The 16,629-nt window shown below is 40.0% G+C and overlaps 1 protein-coding gene across 5 annotated transcripts in view; it reads left to right on the top strand.

Moving 5' to 3' along the window:
- Positions 1–16,629, top strand: part of FARP1 (FERM, ARH/RhoGEF and pleckstrin domain protein 1) — a 201,054-nt gene that overhangs the window by 138,505 nt on the left and 45,920 nt on the right. For 3 of the 5 annotated variants that reach the window (XM_071430944.1, XM_071430942.1, XM_071430943.1), the window contains exons 5-13: positions 617–695; positions 3,116–3,213; positions 6,929–7,043; positions 8,208–8,355; positions 10,987–11,082; positions 11,637–11,800; positions 13,399–13,467; positions 14,212–14,287; positions 15,976–16,213. In XM_071430944.1, coding sequence (XP_071287045.1) covers positions 617–695; positions 3,116–3,213; positions 6,929–7,043; positions 8,208–8,355; positions 10,987–11,082; positions 11,637–11,800; positions 13,399–13,467; positions 14,212–14,287; positions 15,976–16,213 — 1,083 coding nt within the window. The remainder of the gene's footprint in view (positions 1–616; positions 696–3,115; positions 3,214–6,928; positions 7,044–8,207; positions 8,356–10,986; positions 11,083–11,636; positions 11,801–13,398; positions 13,468–14,211; positions 14,288–15,975; positions 16,214–16,629) is intronic. The other 2 variants (XM_071430946.1, XM_071430945.1) reach the window with 1 other exon arrangement.

Here is a 16,629-nt window from a genome sequence, read left to right as displayed (position 1 = left end):
TACAGTGGGTGTTTTGAAAGAACAGGAAATTGTAAATAGCCGCCAGCTCTGGAAAGAGTAGAAGTGAACAGGAAAGGTTCTGGTTATTTTCTTTCTCTGTCAACTATCAGCCAAGTTCTTAATTTATGGAGCTTTGCCATTGAGATTCAGTTTTTCTAGGTGCTTTTCTGGTCATATTAGTCATGGCAGCTCTCACAAGACAGGGATGCATTGGGCCTTTTGTCACTGGTCATACTTGTAAGAATTGGAACAAATATGCTGTTCTTAAAACAGAAATAGTAATTCGCTGGTGGACTTCAAAAGTAGAGTGTGTTTTAGCTCCATCCTGTTCTGAAGCAAGGAAAGTAGATACATATATATTTTATTGGATCAACTGATGTAATTGCTAAAAACATACCTGGTTTTGGCAGAGTAGCCCTTGACCAAGTTACTGTTCTCTTTTATTCTGTGTAAATTTTATTGGGCAGTTTCCAAATATCCTGCATGCTAACAAAGGACACGAGGTTAGCATGTCTGTATGCACTGCAGGTGATGTGAATCATCCCTTGTACATCATTGTGCATATTTGGCCAGCATGTTATTGATATTTGTTAACTTCCTTTGACATTTTCCCTAGGACCAAAGCACGTTGTTGTAAAGTTTGTGGTAAAATTCTTCCCACCTGACCATGCTCAGCTGCAGGAGGAACTGACAAGGTTAGTAGCTGTGTGACTATTTCTTCTTGTTAAATCTCTCATGGGCAGAGGGGAGAAAATGGACTTTGAGATGTCTGGGTGAGGATTGATGACTGCCTCTTAGCTTGGTGTTATTTGTCCCAGCCTTGAATGCACCTGAAAAAACAAGCCCTAAGATTCAGCTGCAGTCTGTGCTAAGAGGTTCTGCAAAGTGCAGGAGTCCTTTGCATCCTTGGATATGGAGTCCTGGGAGAGCTTTACTAACCCCAAGAGAAGTCAGTTTGGCACCAGGGTTCTCTGTCTGGCATGATCAAATCATGTGTGGGCACCCTGGGGTGCCCCTCTGCCAAGGGACGTGTGTGACTCTGCACCCCCATTTGGGGGAGAGCTGTTTTGTGTGAATTGCTGATTTGCAGCAGCATTAGACCTTGTCTGTATAACCAGCACAAATGCCAAAGGTTTGCACAGGTGGAAGTGTGACTTTGGAGATGGAGAAATGCAAAGGAGAAGGAATAAAATGAAAAATAAGAATGTAGAGAAAGATACACACATATGCAGACAGAGTACCTTAATACTCTGTCTAAATGTTTAAATGCTTTTCAGTGCATTTCAAAAACTTCATTTAAGCTTTGAATTTCACACTGTATTGGCACAAAATCTCCTATTTCTCTGTGAGTAAATATGTGTATGAAGGACCCATTAAGGTTCTTTTTTTATTAGCAAGTCCTTCATTTATGGTCAGAAACATTGCTTTGTTGCAGTATTTCTTCATTGCAACTTCTCACTCTTTTTCTTGTCTACAATATTATTAGCCTTTAATTACATGTTTCCATTCTGATTCAGAATATTCACTATTAGTTTTTATTTTCAATCTTCTCAAAAGACAAAGTCCTTTTTTTGCAGAGAGCTCTGGTGTCCTTATGACTTGCATTATAAAGAACAAGTCTACTTTTGTGATGTTCACTGTTTATCTTTGTAGTGTTTTTATTTTGGCAATAGAGCGTTGGAATAGAAAAAAATAAATAATCGATATTGCTTGATGGCCTGAAAAGAGAAAAGTAGAAATGTGGGGTAGGAAGAAGGAGTATCTACTTGGTAAAGACTAAAGAATAAACGAAAGAGTAAAAAGAATAAAGGAATGAATGAAAACTCACAACGTGATGTTATTAATGAAACATTTCTGTTTCTGAATAGACACTCTGCATATCTGTTTCTTACTGTGTGAACTGAAAATTAATCTTTGGTGATCTCTGTCTGTACCTGAAGATGTGTCTCTTAATCCTAATGACTTTTTTTGCTAAGATTTTAAATATGTATGCTAAGGGACTTGAATAGATATAGATAGCAGTGTGTAGGATGTGAAAGCATATCCATGGGGAACTGCTTCATCACTTGAAGAAGAGACTCTAACATTTTTGTGCTATGTTCCTCTACCAGGGTGAATTTTGTATGGGTAGACAGATGTCTGCAGGTTTCAAAAGGATGTTAGGTAGATGTGCTGTATTATTTCAGTACATATACACAAAGTACTTTTCTGTACTCCTCAAATCAGCTTGCCCTTTTCATTTAGTGCACCTACGTCTTCTCATTCTGAAACTCACTGTTTAAATGACAACTTTTGTCTAAAGCTCTTAAAATCTAGTCTTATTAAAATTATTGAGATCCTAGTAGGAGTTCTCCAGAGGAGCTGCAGTCTTTGGAAGGCTTGTTCAGGTGTGTCTCACCACTTCAGGTTTCATACCAGCTAGCCCATTGCTAGCTCTTCTTTTTTTGAGGGAAAAATTGGATACTGAGTGGAACTAAGCCAAGTTCTGTTGAAGCTAGAAGAAATTTAAAGGATGAAATAATGTCTTGGACTTCTGTTGTCTCTGCATTTAAGCTGGCAGTGTAGAATTGCCCTGCATGGCTGAAGTGGTTTGGAGGCAATGTTAGAAAGGGCTGGTACATGGACAGATAGTAAGGGCACAAAGGTATCAGGGCTAGCTAGAGTAGTTTGATCAAGATTTTGTGCCTCATTCCCAAGTGAGTGCCAAGGTGGAAGTTTAGAGTTCACTTTTTATTCTGCAAAAAACAACTGATAACTCTAAATCACTGGTTTATCTGTCATCTCTTCATGGTTAGAAGCAGCTGCATTATCTCTTGCTGAATACTTAATAGCTGTCACGTTTTCTAGCACTGTCATATCTCATTGCTCTGGTTCTGAATGGAGGGAGGAAAAGAGAAAAAGAGACGGATCTTGGTTCTTCAAAGCAGCCACCATGTACAGCTCTAATGGCAGTAATTTACTATCTGTTGTGTTTTATTTACCCTCTAAACTTAGGCAATTCAGATCATTTCTGTAGATTCCAAAGTGTGAAGGGAAGGTGCAAAGCCAGAGTTGGGATCCTTTCCCCTCTTTCCCTCCTGCTTTGTGTAACTCTTTGCTCACTTTTGTTTTGCAGGTACCTATTTGCGTTGCAAGTGAAGCAGGACCTGGCACAGGGAAGGCTAACATGTAATGATACCAGCACTGCCCTCCTAATCTCACATATAGTACAGTGTAAGTTCCCTTTTTTCTCTTTCCAGACAGATAAAAAGGGTGCTTGGTTGGACATGCTCTGCAGGGTTACCTGTTTGTAGCTGCTGTAGGGACAGGTTTAAGCCATATTGACAATTTATTGCAGTTCTATATAATGGCATTCAAATACAGATAATTTACTATTTCAAATAAAGAAGAGTTTCTGATCACTAGATTTGAATTTTCAAAGTATTTGATAGGCTGCTAAAGATCATTTTAAAAGTAGACTTTCTGGGCAGTGGCAAACATGCTGAATTCTGCTGAAACCCTGTTTTATTATACTTTGCATCATGTCAGTAGGGTATTCAAATTCCTGGAGATCTGTATGCTGTCTAGAGAATGTGGTCAATAAACATGCTTAGAATGCCAGACTAAATCACAGTCCTAAGAGGAAACTGATAGGGAAGAAAAGAAAACAATAGATTTGAAGCCCTTTTTTTTTTTTAATTACAAAGTATGCACAATAACACTGTCCAGTAGAATCATACATTAATTTTGTTCATGAAATCAAAGCTTCTTTTGGTTTCCACATCACTTGAAAGACAGTACATGTTTTCCCTTTAAAGACTTTATGGATACTCATCTTGAGAATAACGTTAGGAAAAACCACTTAGCAGCAAGTATAATGGTTGTAATAGACATTGTTTTGCATGGTCCTTGTTGGGCACTTGCACTGTAATGCTGTTGTATGGAAAGTGCAGTCAGCAAAGACATTTGGAAGCTCTTATCAGGGAGCAGATAAATCTCATGATTCTTTGCCATAGTCTGTTAAGAGTCATAGGGCAGTTTCTCACCAATTGCTGTTGGAAAGGCAGGTATTTTATGGTTCTGTTTGCTGTGGTCATCATTGACCAGTGGGACTGAGTAGCAGTAAGATGCTATGAAATTCTGTAGTCCTCATACCATTTTAAATTTGAGTATTTTGGCAGCACAGACTTAAAAAAATAAAATCCTTGACTAGTGAGGTTTTTGTCTCTCGTTTTTTCCTGCTACAGTGTCCAGCAATCCAGCTGTATTTCTTTCCTCAGTTAAGCTAGTTCTAACTCTCTTTACTATCAGGCAATAAAAAAAATCTTGATCATTTGGGGAAATTGAGTCTCAGCATTCTAGGAGGCTGAGTTTTCATAATAAATATCTGTGCACCAAAGAAAGATGCTGAGGAGCAGACACCCTAATGCATGTGTCTCTCTTCATTTGAGATATTGATTTATGATCATGTTTGCTAGAAAACTCTGTTAGAAGTTTGCAGTTGGCCTTTTTATTTGTCCATCTTGTGTCTCATGAACATTTTTCTGTGAAAATTTTCTCTGGTAAGATTCTATAGCTGTATCTTACTTACATGGCTGTCTTTATTTATTTTGTCTCTAGCTTATTTTTCAACAGCAAAAGAAATATTATGTATTTGTCTGCAATAAAAATCAGAGTTAACAGATGATAAGAGTAATGGTATCAAAAGGGAAAGATTGAGAATGCAGGTTAGTTACTGTATGTCTTACTAATGCTGTGCCAATGAGTGGTTTCCATGGGGAATATCTGATTCCAAGAGGCCCATATATTATGTATGTAAGCTTTATGTCAATGTTATATGCTGTTACTTATCATAAAATCACAATATGACAGTAAATAGGTTTCTGCTAAATTAGCATGTATATTACAGAATGATTTTTTTTTGAAACATTCAATTTAAAACTACCTTAAAAGCATTGTATCAGAAGTGCTAATGCAGATAGAATACAGCATGGTGTAATGCACTTGCTAGGTAAGAGAAAAAACATCAGCAGTGTAAATAAGTCTTTGGCTAAATCACATGAAAAGATTTTAAAGAATAGTTACATGTGAGGCTGACAATATTTGCAGTATAATTCCCTCTCATTCTCGATGGCGTGCTATTAGAAAGTTATTCAAGGTGGAAAAGGAGAGTAAGTGGTAAATAAAAGCTTGTTGAGTACGAGGTCAGAAAGAAAAAATTCAGAAGTAACCTGAAAGCCAGGAAAACAGTTTGGATAAAGGATTAGCAGTTGAAAAATGAGAAAATTTTAAAAATCATGTAGAGTTGAAGAAAGTGTCTTCTGTAGTGTTGACTCTGAAGAAAGCCCTACAGGAGAGGTGTTAAGCTCATCTCTGTACACAGACATAGGGGTTTTGAACTGCATTTTGAAGAATCCAGGCCCATGTTATTTGAGGTGTTGCAAACTTAGGTGGGCTTATGGCTTCATTAAAGAACAGAAACTTGCCATTTATTTGAGGTAGGTTTAAAAACAGACCCTGAAGACTTTTGAGACTGGGATGAGTAAAACTGGAAGCAGAGAGCTGTTTCTGAGATGGGGACAAATGGGACAATTTTTAAAAAGGAAATTCTCAAAAGTTGTATAGTATTTCTACCATTTTAAGGAATGATTGAGAGCAGATGGGGTGAATGAGGTGGTGTAAATCAGACAGTGTCAGTTTTCAACTCTTTTCCACCTCTGACCTTCAAAGTAAAAAGTGTCATCATGTGTCTGCAGGCAGTTCGGGTCAAAAAAGCTGCTGCTCTGTAATTCACAGATGCTTTGGTTCCTTATTTTCAGGCTATTGCTTCCCCTGTGCATTTAAGGTACATCTGATCCCAGTTTGTCAGAAATACAGTGTTCTAAATGTGATCTGAAACCTTTCTTTTTTCTGAACAGACTTAGTTTGAGCAGACCTGGATCAAGGGTTCATTTACATGGGTGAAGCAGGTGTATCTGAGCGTGGGTCTGTCATACCCTGGGTCAGCTGTGCAACAACGTGTCTGACTGCATCCTGCATTTAATTTGAGGGCACTGCATTTTAATTTCCCTGACGTTACCAAGGTAGCAGCCTTTGTTGCAGCAGTGTTGCTATTACTCCATCAGGTTTGCAGGCAAAAGCTGCTATGCCTGCTCAGTGAAAAAACTAATAGCAAGATTTTTCAGAGACATTCCAAGAATAGCAGGCAACAAGATAGTAATTTGGCACCCACAGATAGATTGCCTGCCCCTCACCCCCACACCTGCCAAAAAAAGGAAATTTCACTGAATGGACTGCAAAATGGAAGGTGGGTGTGCCATACTGTTGCACACACAGTGTTGAATAACTGCAGCAGATGGGAGCAGCTTTGAGGAGGAGGGAGACAGAATGTGTCTCAAACTGCTGCAGAATTAGAGGAAGACAAATGTTTCATAATCTCATGAGGTGGATTACAAGCTAGTGTTCAAACAAGCAAACAGAACCATCTTTCTGACTTTCTCTCAAAGGTTACCATGTGGAGCATGGGCCTGGAGAGGAAGCTAGTGCTTGGCTGCTCCATGGAGAGGCACCTGAGCACTGTGAGAGAGATGGATGAGTTCTGCTCAGTTAGGGCTGCCCTCCCTGTTACCCCTGCCCTTATCCCCCACCCAAGCCAAGGTAGCACTGATGGCTTCATCTCTTCAGCTGACATCCAACAACTTACTTAGTTGTGGTAGATGGGAGAAATCCTGGAGTTTCCTCTCACATGTCAAATACTAACACAGAAGAGAAGAGAGTAATGTGTGGAAGATAATGTACTGGGAATCTGAATCATAAAACCATGGCACAGGTTGCAAGGAACTATGTTTGCTTCTCTGCCCTCCTCCCAGCTGTCAGGGGCTTCTGGATTGACCAGATTATTCAGGTGTAATATGGTGCTTTAATAGACTCCTCTTGAAATTTTCCACAGCTGAGATTGGGGATTTTGATGAAACCATAGATCGTGAACACTTAGCGAAGAACAAGTATATACCTCATCAAGAAGCACTAGAAGACAAAATCATGGAATTTCACCGTAACCACATGTAAGACTCTTTTGGTTTTGTTATTGGCCTTCTTTTCCTGAAGAGTAGTTCTGGTGGTAAGCATGCTAGATCTGAAGTACAAAAGAGCTTTGGACCTCTGAGTTTCTCAAAGGTTGCTTCTCAAAAACTGTTCAAGCCTATGAACTTTCTGAAGGTTACTCCTGCCTTTTTCCCATCATCATAACAAGATGTTTAAAGCACAGTTGATTCGATATTCATTCAAGCGTGCTGTTATTTTACAGTCTATTTCATACAAAATGCTTTACTGCTGATTTTGTGCATGCAGGTATGATTGCAAATCACAACTGATCAGTCAGGCACTTCTGACAGTAGTCCTTTGGTTTCAAGGACACTGAATGTTGCCTTTCAACCTTTCCATGCTGTATTTTGAGATAGGTTGAAGAAGGGGTTTAGTGATAGTTTTAGGAAAAGTACGGAGTACTTGAAGAATTATGGGGGAAGTGAATTCAAGATAATGATGCAAATTGGTATCCTAATGTCTGGAGAAAAAGCCTGTACTAGCAAGATGGTGAACAGAAGTACCAATAAGGCTTAGAAAAGTATTTTTTTAGCTGTCAAGAACACTTCAAGATGTGAACAGTTTCATTTTTGAGCTAGGTTGAGTAATAGGTGAGTGGTAGTGATTTCTATGGCAGTAATAATCAAAGTTTTGCATAATTTCATCACAATCAATGATGGTTATGCTTATGGCTTCACAACATTTATGGTAAGGTTTTCATGCCTTCTGTTTTATTTCATTTTGGTATTACACTTTTACAAATGATGCTATTCATTACATGCTTCCATTCATGATTTTTTTAGGAATATGGCATATCTTCTAGTGGAAAAAACAAAGGGAGGTAGTAAATTCTGTTTGAGCTAATGGTTTAAAATCTATCTGTATCAGGTGTCTCAGAATTGGAGCAAAAATTTATAGATCAAAATTTATAATAGACTGTAAAATCTGTGTATTCTTTGATATTTGTTTAGAGTAAGTTGTTCTAGCTGATAAAAGTCTGGGGATGTAGAAAAACCAAACAGATATTACACCTCTGACAGTTTTCAGTCTCTTTGATCAAATGTCTCTTTGTTCTCTGGAGGACCTCTTGATCTCTATTAAAAGGTGTGACAGGCTTGTGAGTGTTCTCTGTTTTCTTTCTCAAGGGGACAGACACCAGCAGAGTCTGACTTCCAGCTGTTGGAGATTGCCCGTCGGCTGGAGATGTACGGGATACGTTTGCACCCAGCCAAGGACAGGGAGGGGACAAAAATCAACCTGGCTGTTGCCAACACAGGCATTCTGGTGTTTCAGGTTAGAGCATGATTTTGTACTTCATAAAGCAGAGAGATTTCTGACAGCAGTAAGAATTCAGGAACTCAGCCATGTCTACAAGTATTCAGTTGGGAAAATACAGGAACTTCCAAAATTTTTCTAAGAATTATCTTCAACCTGTTAGGGCTGCATTGGATCCTTTGCTTCCAGGGCCTCCTACCTTATGTGCATGCACAGTGTGGAGCTCCATCTGCATCCACAATGTGCTGTTCAAGATGCAGACTGAGCTGTGGCTCACGATTTGCAGGTTGGTCATGCTGACTTCTCCTACATGTAGGACCAGATAGGTCTTGCAGGGCTGGTGCATGTTAAATGGGTGAGAAGCAGAGACAAGTAAAACAACAGACAGCTGGAGTCCATGCAGAAGGATGAAGGCAGTCAGTATAAGCTCTCTGTAGTGTTACTTCTTCAAAGTTTTCACAGTTTTCTTGACCAGCCTTGGCCATTGTATCTTTGCCGAATCCATGGATCTTACTTCTTTCTTTTAAAGATCCAAACTGTTTTCCTTCTATTTTTTTCCTCTCCTTTCCTGCTGCAGTCATTCTAGTACATATTCATGAAACATCATTAGTAAATTTGTCAAATTCTCATTCTGCAGTTCCCCTTATGTAAATAACAAAATTGGCTTTTACAATTGTGAAGCTACAGGTAGTCAGCTGGTGTCAGCTGCTTTCACTCTAGATGCTTACCTGACTCTGTGCTAAAAGCAGTAAGTAAGCTGTTCTTTAAAATATCCCTTTTTACAACTGTCAAAAAGACTATTCATTTTAACTGTTTTACTCTAATTAAAATACTAGTGTTTTCAGCCTTACAAAGTACTTTGAGTCCTTTCATAAAGAAAAGTAACAGCAACAAACAAGCCCAGAAGTGGCTGATCCAAATGCTCTAAGATTTAAAAATACCCAGCCAAACAAACAGCCAAAAAGAGGCAACAAATTAAAAAGATCCCTGATCAACTAAATGAGTTGGTAGTAGAACCCCAAAACTGAAGCATAGGTTGAAACATGAGAACACTAGGACATTGTTAGAAATGCACATAACTCAAGCAAATGTATGTTCAGGCCCTTCCCCTGCTCCCCCACAGCATTTTCATCAGCTGAATTAATGAACTGCCAAGCCTTGTAAATTAAGGCTGTCTTCAAGGTGAAAGTGTGTGTCCACAGGGAGCAGCACAGACCTCAGAGTCCCAGCACGCAGCTGAGATCCTGCTGTGAAGTGTAGCTGCAGGTTGATGGCCCAAGGCTTGATTTGACAAGGTCTGAAGTCATGTCTACTCAGCCTAATGTGTTTGGGACTTTCAAAACAGTTTTGTTTTGTTTTTAAAGTTTCTGAAATATTGGAAATTTTACTGGGTGAAGCTCCAAGACTGAATGCTGAAAGGGAAGTTGGGCTTTGACCTGCTGGAGTCTGCTCAGCAATTGGCGTCTGTCAGTAGGCTTAGGGCTTCCTTCAACCACTTCATAGGTCAAGAGCTAAGTTGTTATTTTTATTTTGGTTGTAACTGATAGAAATTGAAATATGACGATCTCATTAGAATGACCCCAATGAAAATAAAAGTTCACTCACAAATGGCATAAGCTGTAGTCAGACTTACTTTAAAGTCTGCCATTTATTTAGAAATCAGTGTCAGTGCTGCTGATTATTTTAAGGAGATTAATTATGTGATTCTTAGACAGCTGGTTGACTTAGCAGAGATCATTACACTGTCATTACTCCTACAGCTGTCTGGTGATGGTGCCCAAATCAACGTGGGTTTCTGCTTTTAGCAATCCTGTAGTAGTTCTCTGAAACTTCTGTGCTGTGTTCTAGGAATGTTTGCATTGAAGTCTTCATTGAACAAACTGCTGGAGTGAATATTTTAACATAGCACCTCCAATACCTGCTGACATAGATTAAAAATGAAACTTCTGGAGGGTAGGGGCTAATGATGTAGTGGCTGGGAGTTGGAGTATTATAAAGATAATTTCCTTCTTGCTGTTTGTTTATGGTATTGGTTGCCTTTTCCCAGAAAATCATTTTGTGGCTCTTCAGAGACAAATAATTTGTTTAGATTGCTTTTGCTTCTGGTGGTCCTTATAAAAGCTCAAAATATGCAGTGTTTTGTACTTCCAATACAAAATCTGCAGTTGCTTTTTTTCCCCACAGTTAAGCTGTATTTAAATAGATATTTATTTTGCCCTGCAGACGTAAAAAGAGGCAGAAAATCTACTTCATCAAAGTGAGGTGATGTGTCTGGATTCCCTGCATTCTCTGTCACTGGTGGAAATAGAGTGAGGCACCTTTGGAAGCTGATTTAGTCCACAGAAAATCTTGAGTCTGCATAGTAGCACAAGATAGCAAAATCTGGTCCACCCTGTCTTGTGCAATGATACTGGCTTGGATATTTCCACAGAAACTAGTCCTGTATTGCAAGAGTTTAACCCTAAGTGCCTGCCTTCAGTCATTGCACCAGATGTTTATGGTTTGCATTATCAGAGGATGAGTTATAAGAAATTTCATCATTTCAAGTTAAATGAACAGATGATTAATTTATGACAAGCTTCTTTAGTGGTTTAGATTTTTCCATTTGGATCTGGAATGATTAAACCCAGCTGGCTTTGTTCTCTGTAGGGTCACACCAAGATCAATGCCTTCAACTGGGCTAAGGTTCGGAAGCTGAGCTTCAAGAGGAAACGTTTTCTTATCAAACTACGGCCTGATGTGAATGTAAGTCCTTGGTAGGAGTTGTTGAACTTGACAGAAGGTTATTTGGTAAATTTCTACTCACAGATCACATGTGGTTTTTGTCAGCTTATGAATATTTTAATTGCTTATGCTCACTGTTGGTCCTGTGCAGATCAACCTGGCATCTCAGGTGAGCAGTCCTGGCAAAGGACATGTAAACTGAGTCAGTCAGAATAGAATGTCTCAGAGTCATCTTCTGGCTGCAACTCTGGTACTGTATCATCAATTCTTAAGGTATAGCAGGTAATCAACTTGTTCTCATTAACATTCAAACCACTGCTTTATCTCTGTCATATTTGCCAATGAAAGGAAGTTTGAGCAATAGCTTTGATACTGACAGGCAGACCAGCAATGTCTCAACATTAGAAGGATAGAGCCTCTTAAGCCTGAAAGCCAATAAGTTGGGAAGAAGCTTTTGGGTTTTTTTTTTTTTTTATTCTTTTTTCTTTTTTTAGCATAGCTCCTAATTTGTCAATGCATTTCTCTAATCTATGTTGCTGCCCAGCTTACATTGCAAATGCTATCCCAATTTTCAGAGTTCATTCCAGGACACTCTGGAATTCCTTATGGCCAGTCGAGATTTTTGCAAGTCTTTCTGGAAGATCTGTGTGGAGCATCATGCCTTTTTCAGGCTTTTTGAGGAACCTAAACCAAAGCCTAAACCTGTTCTTTTTTCTAGAGGTTCTTCATTTAGGTTCAGGTAAGACATGCATTCTTTCCACCTTTGTTGCCTCTCCATTTCAAAATCACATCCATAATGGTCTAGGATTAAACCTGTTATTTTCAGCTCACCTTTTTTACCTTGTAGTTTGCTCCTTTATATTTTCCATTGCATCTTCTCAGCCAGAACAGTGCAAAGAACACTGTAGGGGAAAACCTTGCATTAATTTTGTGGCAGCTGTTGCAAAGTAGCTTTCTGGAGGTAAGATATGAAGTATGTAGGGTCGAGCTGGTTTTGCACAAGAAAATTCACCTGTGTCCTCAGCAACACTAGCTAGCAATTTCTGGGGATTCTTTGAATCCTTTGCTCCTAGGATGGGGTCTTTCCTATGTTTCAGAGTAGAGATTGTTGCATGTCCCTGTGATAAACCCATATTTGTGTAGTTAAAAGCAATGGCTTTATGCTCACAAAGGATTTATGTGACATGACCACCTCTGCTAAGACCAGGTATACCTGTGATATTGTTAGACCTGTAGGAAAGCTTTCAATAGTTGAGTTATTGTTTTGGTTTTTGGGTTTTTTTTTTCATTGCACTGGCAGAAGCATTATTGTAGATATTGCATTGTGTATGCCAGGGGGAAATGCTTTTATTCATACAGTTTATTTTGTTTGTGAAGCTGATACAAGCTGTACAGCCAGAAGCGCTCTTTGCTGAGATGAATGATGCACTCTAGATGCCTTGCATAAGAACACAGTGTATATACAGCCATTCTGACTCTCTTTTCACTTTGTTTGCTGCCTGCAAAGTAAATTAACGTGGAAGGACCTATGTTGGGTAAACAAACTATAACTTGTTAAGTTTCTGCCTGAAGTAAATGGAAAACTGTAGGTGCATTCAGCTTACCTCAGGCTTTGGAAAGCAGGTTTTGGCTACATCCTCCACTCACTGTGATCTCTGTTACTACATTCAATAACCTTTTCCAGTCCCTGAAAGCCTCTAATGAATTGGAAGAATTTGGCTCTCAGTTGAGCATTCTTGAGGTGTGGGTTTCCTGTGCTGCTTTCAGTTTGCTTTGGAGATTATAGCTTTGCACAATAAACAGTGCTGGGCTTTCTCACTACCTCACACCCTGTTGCAGAAGGGTAGAAAGGGATTTCCAGCCTAAATCTCTGCAAAAAGGTGTGTTTTATAGTAGCAACCAAGGAATGAAGTAGATGTCAGGGGTTTTATCTTGTTTCCAGGGTTTACTAATATCAGATAAGGCTGGTATTTGACTAAAAAGGATTCAATAATATATTAATTCATTAAAGGAAAGCTTAACCCCTGCTTCATTTTCCATTGTAGTAACTTCCCAGTAATGTAGTACCCTATAGGGTCCAAAAAGCTGAATTGAAGCAGTTCTGAAATGGCATCAAAAAGTAGCTCCATAGCAAAAAAAAGAGGCAAGTAACATGCAAAATGGTAAAACTCTGTGTGTATCTGACCAGGTCCCCTTCTGTATGATCTTAACATGAGTTTCTGCTGATAGTGCCAAATACTTTTCTGGTTGCTGTGACTTAATATGCAAGCCAAATACAAGGTTGTGATGACCAGGTGGTATATTGTATTAAATACTTTACCTCTGGTTTTCTTCCAGTGGTCGGACCCAGAAGCAAGTTCTTGACTATGTTAAGGAAGGAGGGCACAAAAAAGTGCAGTTTGAAAGGTGAGAGGAAATAAATTTATTATCCCAATATGTTAAAATCCAAGAAAAGTCATGATTTCCAGTTAGTTATAGTCTGAGATCTTGGCACCAGTCCATGGAAAAAAATTCCTTCTCTGCTGGTTTGACTGTTTATCACATGTGTAATATCCCATGGTCCTGCATGTTTTGGCAAAAGTTTCATAACTTATAGTTCACTTAAAATCAGTAGTCTTCAATCTGTTTTTCAGCAATGAACATCCTGCTATCACAGGTAACTTTCTCCCAATTTGATTTGCACCCTCTTTGTTGGGATGTGGTTAATGTGTGTGAACAAACATATTCAGCTCAGAGTAAAACTGAACATAAGAAAAAGTACATCCAAGCTCAAGGGAGAGGTCTCCAGGGAAGCTGAAACTCTTCTAGCTTGCCAGAGCAGTTCTGTCTGAACTCATCATGCTCATGGTGAGCTGAAAGTAATGGCCAAAATGCCACAAAGACCGTGCCAATAGCTCATTGCTTATGATTCATGCTCACCTGTTAGACCATTTTTGCTTCAGTGCTTCTCCCTTTTCTTACAGTGATATGTTTGCAACACATAGCATATTAAAATTTTACAGAAAGGAAGGAATGCTAATCTGTTTTGGAGCAAAATTTTATGAAAGCTGTTATTCAAAGGTTTTGTTTTAAAAGCGTGTCTCTTGATTCCTGTTTGTAGAAAAAAAAAAACTGAAATAGCTCTTTATGTGATTTTCCTTTTATCTCCAGGAAACACAGCAAGATTCATTCCATCAGGAGTCTGACTGCACAGCCTTCAGAACAGCATACAGAGGTGCCAAAACAAGTCAGTGATGTTGATGAAAACCTGGAAATTAAATCCTTTGAAACATTTCTTGTTAGATTACCCTCCCCTGATTGCTGTTTTAAAACCCTAGGAGCATAGTTTTCTGCTTGCTTACCATTTAGCTGGGAGCTAAGGAGCCCTGGGTGTCATAAGCTTTAGGTTCTGCTGAGTGAAACAGCATTGCTTTCAGACAACCAGACAAATATAAATAGTGAGCTTGTCTGAGCTGTACTAATCACCATCTGAAAAATTGCAACCCTCGGTGTTGCTGCCAGGGTCCTTGGTTGTAGCTGGCTATTGCATCTGGGGAAACTGTAATTACTTTTCTTTGCTGAGAGGTCTTGGTTGCCCGTTTCAAGGTGTTAGGTTAGTGTTAACCAGGTATTAACCAGGGAAGGAACAATTATTTCCTCAGAAAAATTGCACCTCTGGCCTTCTAAGCCATTAGCTCTGGCAGATACCATATGTATTTATCTCATGCTGACAGCTGCTGTGTGCTGGAGTTCACAAGTCCAGAAGCCCAGTCAGTAGTGGTGAGGCTGCAGCAGCTGCAGGTTCCCAGGTCCCAGTAGGGCTGAGCATGTATTCACTATAGGCACCCACCACGTGAAAGCACACATACAGAGCATGAGCACATAGCCACACATGTAAACACAGAAAACAGCACTCCCACAAGCACAGCCAGTGCCAGTGGCCTCACCCTCTTCCACTCTTTGGCTCTGGTTTCTCCAGTTGCTGGCATCCCAAACACACCAAACATGTGAGCTGATGGCTCTCCTGGGACAGCCTCCAGAGGAGGCAGGTCAGGAAGCTTCATTTTCCTGACTTGGTTGTTGTGGTTTCTCCATTTGCCAGTGTTTTCTGTGCTCATCTGTGTCTGTGGAGGTGAACCTTTGATCACATAACCTTATGTTAGGTAGAGCTTAAAATGTCAGGAGCCAGCTACTAGGTTAATGCATTTAAAAATGCTACCAGAAGCTTCACTTTCTATGCATCACCTCCTTTTGATATTCACAGGCTCTCTCGTTTCTGCAAGTTTAGGAACTTCAGAGAATTTTGTTATAGATGGAGCCCACTTCAAATAGCTTGTAGCATTTTAATGTTGCTGAGACAAGCTCAGGTAGATGGAGCATGGCTGCTGGGCAGATGTCTGCAGAAAAGCCAGCCTATGAACCAGTGGCAGGTATGCTCCAGGGAGTGAATGTAGGGTGCTCAAAAGCCCACACATGACTTTTTTAGTGTATCTAAGTAGGCTATGCAGAATTTGGTTTATGTTTTTATCTTTTCCTCCAGGTTCTCAGAGTAGTGTGCACTTGTTGGATGTTTTTAGAGTGTTAGTGGCTGCCTTATAGCATGGAAACACCTCTAATACCCCTTTTTGCACTATCACTGCACTGTATGCCTTCTTTTCCCTTGTTTAGCCTATGATTTTTTTCTGTTCTTGCAGATCAGAAACCTCATTTTTTTTTCTTTTTTTTTTTTAAATTCCAATTAGTTTTAAGACTTGGGTTACCTCTTTTCTTTCCAAGAGACTCCTATGTTGCTGCAGATGTGAAATTCTGGTGTGTAATTACATGCAGCCTTTTCCCTCTGGCTCCCATCCCTCTCAAACCTCTCCCCTCCCATCCTCCCTCCCCTTTTGTCCTTCCCTTTGTGTCTCCCTTGCCCTCCCTCTATTATCTTTCCAGACTGCTAGAGCCTATGGAGACAGCAATGATGCTGCAGCAGTGCAGAGCTGCCGGCAAGGGAAGGAGTTGAAATCTTCAACAGAAGACACTGGACAGCACAAGAGCCCTTCCTTGAAGAAGAGTCCAAAGGAAGGCAGAAAGGTGGATGGAGCAGTGGTCTCAGCAGTGGAGGAAGAAGAGGAGCCTGCTAAGGATAGGATGCAGCAGAACAGACCTCAATCACAGCAGCCAAGCACAGGTCCAGCTTCCAGGGCTGCTCATGGCAGCAGCACCTCCATTCCTTTCATTGACTGCAGTGATGTAGATAGCGAGTATGATCTCCTCAGAGGACAAATAACCCGGTCATATTCCCAAACAAATGACAACTATGAGGGTGATTTGACCAGTGGTGCCTATATTCACTACAGAGACGAAAATCGCAATAGAACTAGATATAGGGACTCCTCAGCTTCTCTAAAGTCTTCCCAGTATGTCTCAGAAGAGTACCTTGATGATAACACAGCTAATCTCTCCTTCTACACGGGGGGAAGCCCCAGGATGCCAAGGCATAGCTCTCTGGTTGATGAAATGTTCCGAGGGCCGGGAAGCCGTAGCCCGCTGGCCACTCCATTGCCTCCCAGCAGCAAAGAGTCCAGCCCTAACATGAGCCTGAGT

This window comes from Agelaius tricolor, unplaced genomic scaffold (genome assembly GCF_023055355.1).
Source record: "Agelaius tricolor isolate 1412-34295 unplaced genomic scaffold, bAgeTri1.0.p SCAF_7, whole genome shotgun sequence".
In the NCBI taxonomy this organism is placed as follows: Eukaryota; Metazoa; Chordata; class Aves; order Passeriformes; family Icteridae; genus Agelaius; species Agelaius tricolor.
This window is presented reverse-complemented; position numbering and strand designations above follow the sequence as displayed.